At 38.9% G+C, this 16,817-nt stretch overlaps 1 protein-coding gene across 1 annotated transcript in view; it reads right to left on the bottom strand.

Moving 5' to 3' along the window:
• Nucleotides 1–16,817, bottom strand: part of ADCY1 (adenylate cyclase 1) — a 295,043-nt gene that overhangs the window by 70,796 nt on the left and 207,430 nt on the right. Inside the window, exons 6-7 of the mRNA XM_073003860.2 lie at nt 15,608–15,766; nt 14,672–14,813 (exon numbers count right to left, since the gene is read on the bottom strand). Coding sequence (XP_072859961.2) covers nt 14,672–14,813; nt 15,608–15,766 — 301 coding nt within the window. The remainder of the gene's footprint in view (nt 1–14,671; nt 14,814–15,607; nt 15,767–16,817) is intronic.

The following is a 16,817-nucleotide window of genomic DNA, read 5'->3' as shown; positions in this document are numbered from 1 at the left end:
TGACTGTGGAGGAGGGCTTTTAGAAGCTGCATGAGCATCTGGATCTGTTCCTGTGTGTGGAAAGGGATATGAAAGACAAGATGGCATTGGGGCAAAAAGAAGTGGGTCAGCTCCTTCGTGATGTGCTGTACTCAGCTGGCATGGCATCTGTAGTGGCTCCTGTCTCTACAACTGAAATGCCCATGAGGCATGGGCAGTGCCTAACAGGTCACTCGGATGGCAGCAAATTTGCAGATGACACAACATTGGGTGGAATAGCTAACACCCTGGAAGACAGAAACAACATTCAAAATGATCTTGATAGGCTGGAGCACTGAGCAGAAAACAACAGAATGAAATTCAAAGGGGGAAAGTGCAACGTACAGTACCTCAGAAAAAGAAACCAAATGCACAGTTACAAGACGGGGGATACCTATGAGAAGGATGTTGGAAATGTAATAGATCACAAGCTGAATAGGAGCCAAGAGGTGGCTACAAAAAAGGCAAATGCTATTTTAGGATGCATTAATAGAAGTATAATTTCCAAATCCTGCAAGGTGCTTGTTGTTTAGTCGTTAAGTCGTCACACTGTCCAACCATCTCGTCCTCTGTCGTCCCCTTCTCCTTTTGCCTTCACACTTTCCCAACATCAGGGTTTTGTCCAGGGAGTCTTCTCTTCTCATGAGATGGCCAAAGTATTGGAGCCTCAAATTCAGGATCTATCCTTCCAGTGAGCACTCAGGGTTGATTTCCTTCAGAATGGATAGGTTTGTTCTCCTTGCAATCCAGGGGACTCTCAAGAGTCTCCTCCAGTATCACAAATCAAAAGCATAAATTCTTTGGTGGTCAGCCTTCTTTGTGGTCCAGCTCTCACTTCCTATTCTTTGGAAGTCTGCATTCAATTTTCTGTAACTTTCCCCATTGCATTTTGTTTCCCTTCTCTTCTCTGCTATTTTAAGGACTCATTGGACAGCCACTTTGCTCTCTTGCATTTCCTTTTCTTCATCTATCTATAAACCTTTATTGGCATTATAAAATACAAGTGAGTGCACAGTGTAGTTACATTCCAGTTTCAGGTAGAGGGGGGAACAGGCTAGGGATTATAGTAGGTTAGGTTCGAGAAAATTTGTGGGGATATGGGGAGGGGGGAGGTCTTTGTAACAATAAGGAGGAATTCGGCTACTTGATTAGTAATAGAAGTCGAGAAATCACTCAGCATTTCCTTTTCTTTGCAATGGTTTTTGCTGCTGCCTCCTGTACAGTGTTATGAGCCTCCATCCATAGTTCTTCAGGCACTCTGTCCACCAAATTTAATTCCTTAAATCTGTTCTTCACTTCCACTATGTATTCATATGAGATTTGATTTAGATTATACCTTACTAGCACAGCAGTTTGCCTCTGGGCATATAACCAGATGGCCCTTCCAAGAAATTCCTGGCTTGTGTGGCTGGTAATTTTCTCTTACAAAAAGTGGAGAAAGGAACTATAGAATATTCTATCCTTGACTTGATTCTGACCAAAAGAGATGACTTGTTAGGGAAAGTGGCAGTAAGGGGAACTCTAGGTGAGAGTGACCATGTCCTTCTAGAATTCTTGATTTCAAAGGAAATGAAAGCAAGGTGTAGCCACACACTTCTGCTGGATTTTTTAAAAGCCAATTTTAATAATCTCAGAACAAGAATAAGTAAGGACCCATGGCAGGAGATCCTAACAAGAACTGGAATCCAAGAAGGGTGGGAACATCTAAAAAAAGCAATTCTAAAGGCACAACTACAAACAATTCCAACAAGAAAAAAAAAAGGGGGGGAAGTCCTGTGTGGCTTCACAAAAAGTTCACGGAGGATTAAAAAAAAAAACCAAAAAAGACATTTACAGGAAGTGGAAAGAAAGCCAGACTACCAAGGATGAATACAGACAAGTAGCAAGGAAATCCAGGGATGGCATTAGGAGGGCAAAAGTTGAGAATGAGCTGAGCTGAGCTAGGGACACAAAGTAATTCCAAAGCATTCTTCAGCTATGTGAGTAGTAAAAGACAAACCAAAGACCTTGTGGCACAGCTCTGCGATGGAGATGGAAAAATGATAACAGAGGACAAAGAAAAGGCAGAGGTGCTCAATTCCTATTTTAGCTCAGACTTTTCCCATAAGACAGATTATGAACTTCCAAACAAATTGGAAGTGCAAAGGGGGGGGGGAGGACAGGATTGCATCTAGAGGGAATGCTGTAGATGTTGAAGGGACCATGACACTACATGAAACACGCAGGAACACACCTCCAATCAGATCACACAGAATACCGTTTGGCCAGATTTATACATATATTTACATGTTTTTTGTTCCCTCAAAGAGTTTCTGTAAAGGAATTAGGCTGGCCAGGTTTTTCTTCACCAGGCAGGTTATTTCACCTTCCAATCTAGACTGGAGGAGCAAACAGACACAGCAGGGCTTTTATCTCTCTTCCTCTAGGCAAATACGACCAATCCTATGCAAATTGCAATCCTATGCAAATTGCACTGGACAGTCTCATTGCACAATACCTTTTCCTATACAAACATTATTTCCTATCACCTTGGAAGTCTCCAACCTTGTAATTTCTTTGCAAGATAATGAATTGTTTCCCTGTCAATACAACAATGTAACCATGTTTTTCCATAATTGCTGTCTGTTGACCCACCCTGTTGTAAAATTCCATCCTTTCTGTGATTCCCACTCCGATAAAGTTTTGGATTCCTCTGTAACCCCATCCCTTCTGCCAATAGGTCACAAACCACCAATTTTTCCATTTCTCCTCCCATTCCCTTGTGTAAACAATGTTATAAAAGTCCTGGTCGTCCTGTGCATGGCATGGTTGTTGCTGCCTATATTTGGAGGCATGACTTCCATCACACTTTTTATCTAGCTAAATAAAACTGCAACCATTTGAACTCTCTCTCGAGTCAAGATTTATTGGCAATCAATTTTGACTTGGAAAGTCTAGGGCCTAGCCCGGACTCAACAATGTAGTATATCTTGACTTCAGCAAAGCTTTTGACCAAGTGCCCCATGATATCCTGATTAGCAAGCTAAGTAGGTGTGGCTGGATAGATCAAGTGTCAGGTGGATACACAATTGGCTACAGAATCGTACTCAGAGGGTGATGATTAATGGGTCCTTCTCTAGCTGAGAGGAGGTAACAAGTGGGGTAGCCCAAGGCTCAGTCCTGAACCCGGTGCTTTTCAATATTTTTTATTAATGACTAGGATGAGGGAGTGAAGGGAATGCTTGTCAAATTTGTCAATGATACCAAATTGGGCAGGATAGTTAATACCCTAAAAGAGAGGGAAAAAATTCAAAATGACCTTGATAGGATGGAGCACTGGGCCAAAAGCAACAGAATGAAATTCAACAGGGAGAAGTGCAAAGTACTGCACCTTGGAAAAAGAAACCAATTGCACAGTTACCTTCACACTTTATCTTATATAGTTGTTTGCTTATTACATATACTGGTCACCAGATGGCGCCGTTGTAGAAGTCAGATACAGTCTTCATACTTTATAATGGTTTCAGTTTCAAACAATCATATAATGCACCCAACGTAACGCATAATCCCCCAGCAAGATTATAGATCCAATATATTCTAAGAAATAAACTTTGGGGGAACAATGCTGAGTGAATATTTCTGCAGAGGTAACAAAAAGACAAAAAAAAAAACCAAATTAAAAAAAAAACCCTACCTACACAAAAACTCCAACCACCACCCACGACAGAAAAGAGGCATAATCAAAACACTGGTAGACCAGGCAAATCAGAACTGTGAAGCTCAGTTTCTCAGCACTGAACTAAACCATCTGAATTGGGCCCTACAGGCAAATGGCTACTCCAAAAATGAAATCACAAGAGCCATCAAACCAAGAAGACAACACCAAACTGAAGAAGAAAAACAGCCACCCACAAATAAAGTATTTCTCCCATACATCAAAGGGGTCACGGACCACATGGGGAAACTTCTGAAAAAACACAACCTACAAACAGTATTCAAGCCCACCACAAAAATACAACAAATGTTACAGTCAGCAAAGGACAGAAGGGACCCCCTCACCACTGCAGGACTATACCGGATACCTTGCAGTTGTGGACAGGTATATATCGGGACCACAAAATGCAGCATTCACACTAGAATCAAAGAAAATGAGAGACACTGCAGATTAAAACAACTGGGAAAATCAGCAGTAGTTGAACATGCCCTAAAACAAGCTGGATATGAAATTCCATTTCAAAGTTCTGAAGTACTGGACAACACCAGCAATCTGTATGTTAGACTGCACAGGGAAGCCATTGAAATCCATAAACATAAACAAAACTTCAACAGGAAAGAAGAATGCCTGAAACTAAACCCGACCTGGTGGCCCATTCTGAAAAATACAACCTGCAAAAGGTCAATGAACTCTTATTCAGCCACAAGGGCCAGAGATCATTTCACAAAAAAGACCAGCTAACAACACCCATCAACCACAGTGACAGATAATCTCTCCCTCTCCCCCCTCCCTCATCACAACAAAAACATGCTAATCACCCTATCTCCTGAAAAAAGACAAAAAGCCTTTCCCACAGCTATAAATACTATCCAACAAACACCAACAGAGCATGGACAGAGTTCCTACTCCAGTCCTCTGAAGATGCCGGCCACAGAGACTGGCGAAACATCAGGAAGAACAACCTTCAGAACACGGCCAAAGAGCCCGAAAAACCCACAAAAAACAGATAGGCGGGATATAACTAAAATAAATAAAATAAAATAAATAAACACCCTTCTTCCTTTGGCTGAGCTGCAGGAAAGGATCAATCCAATACACATCAAAGAAAGGGAGGGCAGAAAAATAAACTCTGCCTTCTTTCCTTTCCTTGATATTATGAGGGGGGAAAAAGAACAAAAAGAGAAAATCCATGCAGTTAAATTGATATTTTGAATTACAGAGGTAATTTAAACAAGAGGTCCACAGTTCTTTAATAACCAAAGGAAAAAATTAGGCAAGCCCTTCATTCCCCCTTTATAAGTTATTAAGTCCACCGTTCCCAAAACAAGCTGAGAAGAAGGGGGGGGGGGGTGAAGAAAAAAGTAAGTTAACTCCACTTATTTTTTCTAAGACTGAAGTCATCTCCTTTTCCATCAAGTCCTAAGAGTTTTTGTGTTTAGTTAAGTTATATAATTGCTTAGATATAATACACTGAGATCGGACCAAATTCCGTGAGGCAGTGGAAGACAGGAGGGCCTGGCATGCTCTGGTCCATGGGGTCATGAAGCGTCAGACATGACTTAATAACAAAAAACACATTGAGGCAGAAAAGCACTGGAGAAATCTCTGATATTACTCTGAATTCTCTTGAGACTCTGACAACAGAAGCAAACCAATGTTAATTCCTTCTACTCTTCATTGCCTTCTGCTTATAAAGCCAGCCATTAAAGGTATTAAATAGTCTTTTCCCGCACTTCCCCACCGTTCTTCCAGTTTCTATTTAGCTCCGTACTGGGGAAATCAAGTGGGGGGGGGGGTTCTTCAGTTTGCTTTTTATAATCAATACAAATTTCTCTTTCCCCACTCTTTCTCTTTCTTTTCTTTGCTGTTTAGATTTGTTTTAGAGTCTGTTACACCCCCAGTGGATTGATTACTCACAACTTGCGCCATTTCCATAATGGCTATCTTGCCAGCCTGTGGCTTTTTTGTGCCAATCTTCAGGCTCGAGCAGACAGCTTTTCACTGCCTACTGTGCCTCACCAGATCCTACACGCCTAGGAAGGTCCCTCTACTGGGTTACACTCCACCTGGAACCATTTCAGGCTCCCTTTTTTTCAAGAACTTAACAAGATAATCATGAGATCTGTGTGGCAAGGTAAAAAACCAAGAATTAAAATCAAAGCAATGCAAGATGCCAAACAAAGAGCAGGTTTTGGTCTCCCAGATTGGGTATTTTATTATAGAGCCTGTGTATTAGTCTGGATAAAGGAATGGGTAACTTTAGATAATGATAAACTACTCAAGTTGGCAGGACATGATTTACAGTTAGATTGGCATACTTTTCTATGGTACAAAAAAGATAAAGAGCAGAAAAGCTTCAACTCACATATGATAAGAAGAGCCCTACTAGGGACTTGGGGAAAAATATCATCCAGCAGATTTACCAAAAAACACCAGGCTGGGTATCACTCATAGAGGCCTTTACACAACCTAACCTCATGACAGAAATGAAACTTTTAAGATACCAAGATCTATTTAAAAAGTATTGTGAGTTAAGGTCCAAAGAAGATTTAGAAACACAAAACATATACCCAGACTGGTGGTCCAGAGCACAAGTGGGATCTAGGTATAGAAAAGATAAAATAGAGGGTTTTTACACAGAACAAACAGTATTTGATAAACATCTGCTGGGCTCAAATGATAAAGTACTTAAGAAAATGTATCATTATTTCCTTGAAACTAAAATGCAAGATGAGATGGTAAAAGAATGTATGATTAGGTGGGCACAAAATATAGGATATAATATTGATATTGATCAATGGTTGCAAATACAGTATGGAAAAATAATATAAAGCTCACAAAATTGGTAAATTTTAAGGAGAACATGTGTAAGATGTTTTATAGGTGGCATATGGCTCCAAAAATTGTCAAAGGTTTATACAGAGGTGTCAAATGTTTGTTGGAAATGTGAAGCACAAGAGGGGAGCTTTTACCATATGTGGTGGACTTGTAGAGTAGCAAAACAGTTTTGGATAGCAGTACATACTCTGTTACAAAAAATATTGCTTTGTAATGTTCCACTAACCCCAGAATTGTTTTTACTGAGCATTATACCAGATAATATAGATAAGACAAAGAACTATCTAGTTATATATATAGTCACTGCAGCCAGAATTCTTTATGCTAAGAACTGGAAGAAATTGGAGATACCAAAACAAGAGGAATTCATTGCGAAGATATGGGAAGCGACAGAAATGGATATTCTATCAGAAGTGTTGAAAGACTGTCCAGTGCAAAAGGCAACTGAACGATGGGATTTATTATATAAATGGCCTGAGTCACCTGATAGTGCTTGATTAACACAGAATTAAACTAAGATGTAACTGTAAGTTGAAACCTGGAGGACAATACAATTGTAGAAAGGCGAAAAGTGGACTTAATATTGCAACATGAACAAATAGATTGGATGACAGTACATTTTGTGTTCTCCTCCCCCTTCTTACCCCCCCCCCATATTCCCCTCTACCTTTTGTACTCCTTACTTTATCCCTAGTTTTTAAAAATAATTTTTTTAAAAAAGAGGAGGGTAACAAGGATGATCAGGAACTGGAAACCAAGCCTTATGAGGAAAGACTACAAGAACTGGGTATGTTTAGTCCTGAGAAAAGAAGGCTGAGGAGAGATATGATAGCACTTTCCAAATGCCTGATAGATTGTCATACAGAGACAGAACAGGAACTTTCCTCAATCATTACAGAGTGCAGGGCACACAATAATTGGCTTAAGTTATAAGAAGCCAGATTTTGACTAAATATCATGAAAAACCTTTATTGTTAGAGCAGTATGACAACAAAACCAGTTAGGAAGTGGTGAGTGGAGGCAGCAAGAAAAAACCAATGTGATTTCACAAAAAGCTGAGAGGGGACCTGGAAATTAAAAAGGACACATAGGAAGTGGAAGGAAGGGCAGGCCACAAATGATGAACAGACAGATAGCAAAGAATTGCAGGGATGGCATTAAGAAGGTAAAAGCTAAGAATGAGCTGAGGTTAGCAAGTGATCATAAAAGCAGCAGAAAAGTATTCTTTAGGTAGCAAAAGACAGAGAATACATATGGTGGTGGTACACCACATCAGGAAGTGGTGGGAAAAGGATGGGATAGCATAAAGGTTGGATGGTAAGTGAAAGATTGTGACATCAGAAATAGTGTCTAGGCTGCTTTTGGAGGATGAGGTAGAGTGGGAGGTCTTCTATTCTTGTTTTTCCAATCTCAGATATGGAAACTGTGCAGAGCCAAGCATGGTGATGAAGGGCCACAGACAATGATATAACCTTGGCCACATATAGCCTTGGCCACGTGTCTTGCAGAGTTAATTTGGTGTGACTCTAGCTTAGAAACCTGAAAAGTCAAGATTATCAGCTAGTGGTTCTCTGAGAGATGATGAAATTGAGACCCTGGTTTCTCCCACAAGAACTGCTGGTCTGCAGCCATTGTGGATTGGAAGTTACTTTTATAGCAAAGGAAATGAAAGCAACACTCAAGATTTCAAGCTTCCTGACTTCCTTATCCCCTGGTGGAGAGTGAAATGTTTTCCTTACACTTTGTCTAAGCTGCCTCAATCATAATGGAGTTTGGTTTGGGGTTCTGCAAGTGGAAGGATTCTCTCTCATCTTGAATGCAGTATAGATTCTTGATGTGCCCTGATGTTAGACTTGGCTTACAACTACTGCATGAGGGCAGACAAGGCTAGAAGTAAGGGCAGGAGGACTGGTTGTCAAGGTTGGTTGGGCCACTTTACTTAACACTGGATCATCTGTAAATTGTTATTTAATATTAAGTTGAATAGAATCTGCCACCATTAGCACCTGTTGTCAAGAGCATCTAATATGAGAATATGACAATAGAAAGTTTGTATCACCAACAATGCCATCTAGCAAGGAGGTAAGTGGTGACAGGGATAAGAGATGACTTGTATGGGGCCTACGATTCCATAACTGATCCCAGGTGGTTCTTCACCTTTCCTACCAGGCAAAGTTGACATGGTGCTGTCAGAGTTTATGAAACAACTTTGAGCCTGAAAATACTTTTAGCTCCTGATGAGAAGTCTGAACCAATGCTCTGTGAAGATACAGCAGATGCAAGAAGGCCATGGGAGCCAAAGGCTGGAGTTGGACACCTAGTACAGATGGTTGATCTTTTGCACAAGTATTACCTTTAAAAGCTGAGGAGGCAGCCAGTGGTGCTGGGTGGATTTGCAATATGGTAATATGGTAGGCCAAGAGCATTTATCAAAGATGACAGGTTATTAACTTCAGAGACAGAGAGCAATGAGGTGCAGTGAAGTCAATTGAATAAATTAGAGAACAGAAGTAATCCATACTTGGATGCTGACATCTCCTAGGGTCAGATTTGGCATGTGCTCAATGTAGACTGTCAAGTGAGTAGGAACAATGAGATGGAGATTATGAACAAGAAAAGGACCACGAGTACCTGTGTCAAGAATGAGTGTGCTCACCATCATATCCCTGTGAACAGTAGAACTACTCCAATTCTGAGGGTGGGTCATGGTGTCAAGTGTGATGATAATCCTGGAAGAGGCAGCCCAAAACTGATAGTGCAGTTTGGATTGAGGTATTTTTCAGGATCTCAACCTCTGATGCTGAACTTTGGTTTGGAATGCCCCCAGAAGATTATTGGTCAAGCTGAGTGGTGACAGTTGGCAGAACTGCACGCAAGGCCAAGTCAACGATCAAAGCAAAAAGGATCCATAGAGGTCAACAATAAGTCCCAGGAAGCAGCAGGAAGTAGTGAAGAGTTGAAGTTCAATATAAATCCAACATCAGTAGGATGGAGATCTGAGGGTCCAGAGCCAAGGAAGAGAATATTACCACAGTCAAAGCCAATCCAGAAGCTGAAGAAGTGGACACTGTTAGAGAACTCTTCTTGGCCGTTTTGTTTTTTGGACCCTCCACATCGGTAACAGTACAGTGCTGCTAGAATGTTTCTTGTTCTTTGATAGCAAAAAGGCCATGTCCATTGTCAGGAGCCATGAAGCTGAAGCAGAAGATGCAGTAGCAGCAGAATCAGCTGAGATATTTAGTCGCATCTTAGCCATTTTCAGTACCAATGAGGACTTTGATATACCAATAATCGAAATAAAGAATGAGATGATTCTGCTAAGTCCTGGGTGATGGAAGGCTGACAACAGATATTAAGCAATGCGATATATGGAGGCCAATCTTGGGCTATATTTTCCAATATTTAAAATGATTTTTCCGAAATGAAGTAGTTTGGACTAACAAAGCTGAAGGCCATGTTGGTGAAGCAGCAGATGGAGGAGGCCTGTGAAAGATGAGCTACGCTAAGACAGAAAAAATATTTTTCCCCCAGTGAAAAGAGCTGTTTTGTTAAGAACTTCAAAAACAAAAGGTAAGGGCAGAATATGAGGAGTATTACATTTTGGGAGATTTTAATGTTGTTTTTGATAGACAGATATAAACTGAGGAGAAGGGAAGACAAAAATAAGAAATATGTTACTAAAATCCTTTTTACAGCTAGGAGAAGATCTTAATATGGTTGAGGTCTGGAGAACAAGGCATCCAAGTGCAAGAGACTTTACATTTTACTCAGATAGACATAAAAGTTGGTCAACAGTTGATGCATGTTAGATCTCATTAGATGGATGAAAGAAATAGATGTTTTGCCTAACACTTTTTCAGATCATAGTCCTATCTTGTTGCAATTGGAAATGGGAACTAAATCTGTATATTGGAGATTAAATACAACCCTTTAAAAAAGTGATATCTTCACAAAACAAATTAAAGAGATAGATATATTTTTCATACTTAATATGCTTCCAGAAACATCAATAGTTACAGTATTGGAAGCAAGTAAAGAATAATGAGAATTGCAGCAAGACAAAAAGAGAGAGAGAATGGCAAAATATAAAGAACTAGAAAATATAGTTTTTCTGTGAAAGACAGTTAAAGCAAAACCCGAGCAAGAAACAATTGAGGAGGAGGAGGATAAAATTAACACAACATTAATTGAATATTTAGATGACAGAAGAAATGGTGAAAAGGATAAAATTTGCAAGACAAATTTTTTTTGAAAATGCAAATAAACCAGGAAGGTGGTTGGCATATAAACTACTTAAAGAAACAGGAAAATCCATAATTCAGAACCTGAAAGATGAGGAAGGAGTGATAAAATTTAGACAGGAAGAAATAAAGAGGATCGTATGGAAATTCTGTCAAAACATGTATCGGGAAAAGGAGATCCCCAAAGAGAAACAGAGAGAATATCTGGGGAAACACAACAATATAAAGTTGAACAGAAGCAGACTTTGAATGAGCCATTTTAGCTTAATGAAATAGTAGAAGCTTTCAGGAAGCAAAGGAATGGGAAATCTCCAGGAGGAGATAGGATTCTGGTAGAATATTACAAAACTTTTGAGGATATACTATTTAAAGCATATAAAAAATTATCAGAAGCTATAGATCAAGAAGGGATAATCCTGCCAACATGGACAGAAGCATTAATTACCACAATTCACAAAGAAGGAAAAGATACTATGGAAATTAAAAACTATAGACCAATATCACTCTTAAATGTGGATTATAAAATTTATGCTACAATATTAGCAACCAGATTGAAAACGGTTCTCACACAAATAGATCACAATGATCCATCCAGCTTCCTACCAAAGAGAAAAATAAGAAATAATCTTAGAATGATTTTAAACATGCTTGAATATTATGAAGTGCATCCAGAGAAATCAATGGCTATGATATTTTTAGATCCAGAAAAAACATTTGACAATCTGAACTGGAGTTTTATGATACAACAACTAGATGAACATGGGGGAAAGATTTAGCATGTTAATAAAGACTGTTTATACTAAACAAAAAGCCCAAATCAAAATTAATGGAGACTTTACAAAAGACATTCAAATACAAAGTTGTCCATTATCTCCATTATTATTTATGGAACTTCTCAATGAGCAAATCAGGATTAACAAAAACATAAGAGGGTTAAAAATAAGGGGAGAAGAATATAAATTACAGGCATTTGCTGATTATTTAGTTTGTATTTTGGAAGAACCCAAGATAGTGGAAGTGGCAGAGAATGGATGTACTAACAGAAGCATTAAATGAAAGGTCATCTTAAAAAGAACTCAAAAACTGGGAACGATTTTATAATTGGACTCGAAATATGGATTGGAATGTACAGATACACGAAGAATGTGAAGGTCCAAGAGAATGATTAATAACTATAGAAACTCTGGTAAAAATTGCTAAATTGTTTCTTTTTGTGGTTTTCCTCTTTAGTGGATGTAAGAATACTTTTTCTCTCTCTGAATTTTTACCCCTTTCCCTACTCTATTCCCCCTTTACCCCCTACTCCAATCCCTATTCCCATTGAGAAGGAATAAAATATTTCTGGAAAAAAAAAAAAAGACAGAAAAAGCATTTTTGTGGCTGCCAGTCGGAGTGATTTTTCCCATGAACTCAACACATTCTCTGTGTAAGCTATGGCAAGAGCCCAAAGAAAGAAGCCAATTCTCAGCACTGCTTTGAATAATCTTACTCTGACAGCAGATTAAAAATAAACTGAGGAAAATAGACAGGACGTGCTGGATCATGCATGGTATAAGAGTGGGCAGGACTCCTACCAAAATGCTCAGCTCTATAAGTTTCAGAGATATCTTCTTCCAGAAACTATGTATGTGTCACAACAATCGTAATCTACTTCATTCCACTCAGTTGCTTAAATTATGAATATGAAGTTCACAATACATAAAGGCTGACAATTCTGCTTGACAAAGGGTAACACTGGAATAGAAATGTGACAGGCAGTATAAGGCTCTTGTTACCATTCCCTATGAAGAAGGAAATACTTGCCTAGCTCAAAGACTCAGAATAGGTTACAATTTAATTTAAAAAATACACAAAAACAGCCAGCAAGTGAAAACATCCACTTTTATATTAGACTAATTCACTGGAAACATGGATACTTAGCCTTTTATTAGTAAAATTCCTAATGGTCCACTTAGGAGAAAATAATCTGTCAGTTTCACTTTCTTCCACAATTTTTTAAATCTCATTTTTAAAATCTCAAATATGGAAAAACGTGCACATTTTAAGAAATTCTTATCAAATCTAAATTGAAATAGTTGGCCAAGTTCCATGCACATAATTATGGAAAGCACTGTGCTGTATCCCTTCTGCTAAATTGTGACGTGCCAGCAGGAAAAACAGGCAGCACCCCTAATTGGCACTACTATTGTTCTCAGAATACAACACAGAAGAATTGAAAAGCCAAAAGATGGTAAGAACTTTGCAGAAAAAAAGACAAGGAAGCCTTAACATTTTCTTCACCATTTGAGCTCCTTGCTGCACCCTTTTCAGATAAAGAAGTACTGCACAGTAGCTACTTAATTTCACCGCATGGTGGCTATAGCCTTCTATATCAGTCAATTACAGATGAGGCAGACACAGCCAACCCACATATCTGTGGCTTGGGAGATATAATACATTTACTTTCTTGACAAAGTAGAATTCAAATCTTTTAATGTCTGGGAAAGAAGGATGATTATTTCTGAGTGTGCGTTTGTCTGTACATGTGCACAGAGGTTAATCCCCACTTTTTTCATTTTAAAACAGAATGCCCACATACACTAGGAGAAATCCTTTTGTCTGTGAAACAAGAACAAGAACACACTCTTAAAACTGTAAGTTAAAGTGACACCAATAATGAAGTTGAAAAACAATACTTTATTGTTGATTTTCAAAGAAAAGCTTCACAGAATCATAAGAGGGAAGTCCCTCAGTGCCTTCCCTTTAGAATTTCCTTCAAAAGCAGAAGCTGTAAAACTGTGCTATGTTTCCCAATAACAGTTTCAGGTGTACAAAATGTGAGCATCTCCCTCTGTTTACCAGCAGTTAGCACCCTAAATTGCTCCACAATCCAAACCTCAGTTTTCCACACTGGGGTACATTTACACAGATATTCTAATACTTGATTCAAAAGCAGAATGAACGGGTATGTTATGCATTCCAAAGCAGGCTTCATCGCCACCCGTTACTCTGACCTAGATAACTAAGCTTGCTTTCTGCTGCTCACATGGTTACTTCTCTCAGACTCTGGCAGTTCAATCATTAATGAACCCACTGCAATCTATTGCCAGCGGCAACACATTTTAAATGTGTTTCCTCCCTCTTTTTATTCTCAGTACTCAAAAGCAGGCTTTTAAAAAACTAGGATCATTATAGGGATATGCACACATTGAGAATTTGGAAACACACAAATTTAGTTGGTAAAGTTGGTAAAGATTCAAGGTCAGTATTTAATTGCACAGTTATTAGGAAGCGTGAAAACTATTAATTTTAACACAGTGATCAGAGTGTTGGACTCTGACTTCAGGCATTCAGGTTTTAATTCCTCACTGGACCATGAAAGTCAGTGAGATATCTTAGGTTAATCACACTGTCTGAGCTTGACTATCTGACAGGATTCTTGTGAGGATACAATGGAGGGGGGGAGTCATATATACCATGTTCAAATCACAGGAAAAAAAGCCTGAAAATAAATGTAACTAATGAACAAATACAAGCACAACCATGTTGAGTTGTGCATAATAATTTCATTGGGTCTTGGGCAAAAGCACTTTCAAGTAAAATATGTGAAAACCGGGAAGTAATAAGTTGATGTTCTCCCCACTGGCATTATACATACATCATTTTATTTGAGACCTGAAAGAAAGAAACATTTACAGTTTTCTAACAATTCACATTGAAACATTAATTGCAAACTGACTGTCCCTTTTGCAAGTGATAGTTCAGCCCATTGAACTTCTGGTCATATTGTATGAGAAACAGCAAAAAAACAGAAAAACATGAACTACTTACGATCTGCTAATGCGCCACAAAAGCCTAAGCTTTAAAACCTAAATGTTATCACACAGAAGAGAATACATACCTTCCTCCGGTGAGATGGCACAATGAAAAAGGTTTCAATATTATGCTTCTTCAAAAAACTGTTCCTTTCATGGCCGTACCCTGGTTCTACTTCATAGTCACCATTTAGGCACTCTAAGGTGGTCTTTGTTATATGCACTTTCCTAGAGTGGAAGTAGAGAGAGTGAGAGCAGGTGTTTAATACCATGGTAAATGACAGACTAATATAATAGTTACTGAATGTACTTTCTATACTGACACCAAATACTACGTTTTAAAATCAATTAATTAATGTATTTATGCATTTATGCATTTATGCACTTACTTACTTACTTACTTACTTACTTACTTACTTACTTACTTACTTACTTACTTACTTACTTACTTACTTACTTACTTACTATACCACCCATCAGACAAATAGTCATTCTGGGTGATTCACAGCAACAACAGTGACACAAAAGAACACATAACATAAATATAAGGTAATTAGTGTAGTAAAGTTAAACTAAATTATCACAAAATATTAAAAAAACATATTAAAAGAGCAAGAATTAGTATAAGAGGCTGTTTACTTCTCCAGAATGCAATGACCCAAATCCTGTTAGTTAACATAGCAAGCAACAACTAGAACAGGGCCATTTGAATCACTGGAACTTCTAGAAAAGTTCACTTACCAAATTCCCTTTGATTAAATGGCCCTATTCTTGTATGATTTGATATTCTAAGCAACAGGATTTCAACATCTAAAAATTGGTGTCAAACACCAACCTAAATGTTTCCCACAACTAGCTTGTCTCATTTGCACAACGTAACCCTGTACAAAATCTCTGAAAATTTGAGTGCCCAGGAAAATACAAAAGAATGATTGTTAGTGTGTGATATGATCCAAATCATTGCTCTGACTAGATGCTTAAGAATTAATGTGGTTCATAGTAAATGCTATCTTGAGACTTACCCAGGCAATCCTCCAGCCTCCATTACATTGGCAAGAGTCACATCATTTGACCAAACATCATACTGCCATTTGCGAAGGCCTAGGACACCACAAAGGACTCTTCCTGTGTGCAGACCAACCCTCATATTGAGATCGACTTCAGTGGCTTCAGCTACTGATCTGGAATTAAATGAATTTGAACGTTTCAATCAGAAAACTGCATTCATATGTCATCATTCTACCCTTCCTCCTGTTCCAGACTACTTCAGCATACAGGGGAACCTCTACTTACGAACGTCCCTACCTATGAACATTTCAACTTATGAACAGCTCCGTTCACAAAATTTTGCTTCTATTTGTGAACGGAGCTTCAATGTATAAACGGAAAAAGGCAAGGGAAAAGGGCGGAAAATTTGAATTTGCTAACCATTGGTGGTGAAGAGGCTGCTTCTTTGTAGCTCTTTTGCCTCAACATTTAGGAAAAGGGAGGCTCAGCCTCCCCGGGGTCCCTCAGCACCATGATCGCCACCTTTGGAGGCCTCCCAGGGCTTCCCCGCCACCATCGGAGACCTCTCGGGGGTCCCTCGTCACCGCAATTGCCACCTTTGGTGGGGGAAGACTGTTACATTATACTGAGATTCATGATACTAAGAAACCTATTGGCCCTGCATGGGGGAGTCTCATGTAGTGATTATACAAAGAAGTTCCAGTTATGTTTTTAGTTCAATCCAAATTCATCAGACTTTCAGAGACAAATTCTGGGAATGTATCATTTTGTTCCCAAGGCAAGAAAGCTTTCCTGAGGTCTGTATTACTGATGCCTGAGAGGGCACCAATATATTGTGCTCACAGCAGAATTCAGCATTACATAAGCCAACTAAAAAAATTGGGGTACCCTAAACAAAGCAATTATAAAAATTATGAAACTGGACCTCATATCAGCACCAATGTTGGCACACATGTAGCAGAAAGTGTTCTCTTGCTCTGTGTCAAATGTGGAGTCATTTGGACAATAATGTCTTTTCCATTATGTTTTGGTCAGATCCTGCGAACCAATGGCTGTGGTTTCCTTTACTGAGTCAACCTTTCTCATGTTAGATCATCCTCTTTGTCTACTGGCCCACCCCACTTTCCCAGCAATATATTACATTCTAGTCATGTCTGCATTTCCATTATACAGTATGTGCATGATAGGATAGGCTCAGATTACTCATTTTTGTTCAAGTTAATT

The sequence above is a fragment of the Pogona vitticeps genome, chromosome 6, assembly GCF_051106095.1.
Source record: "Pogona vitticeps strain Pit_001003342236 chromosome 6, PviZW2.1, whole genome shotgun sequence".
In the NCBI taxonomy this organism is placed as follows: domain Eukaryota; kingdom Metazoa; phylum Chordata; class Lepidosauria; order Squamata; family Agamidae; genus Pogona; species Pogona vitticeps.
This window is presented reverse-complemented; position numbering and strand designations above follow the sequence as displayed.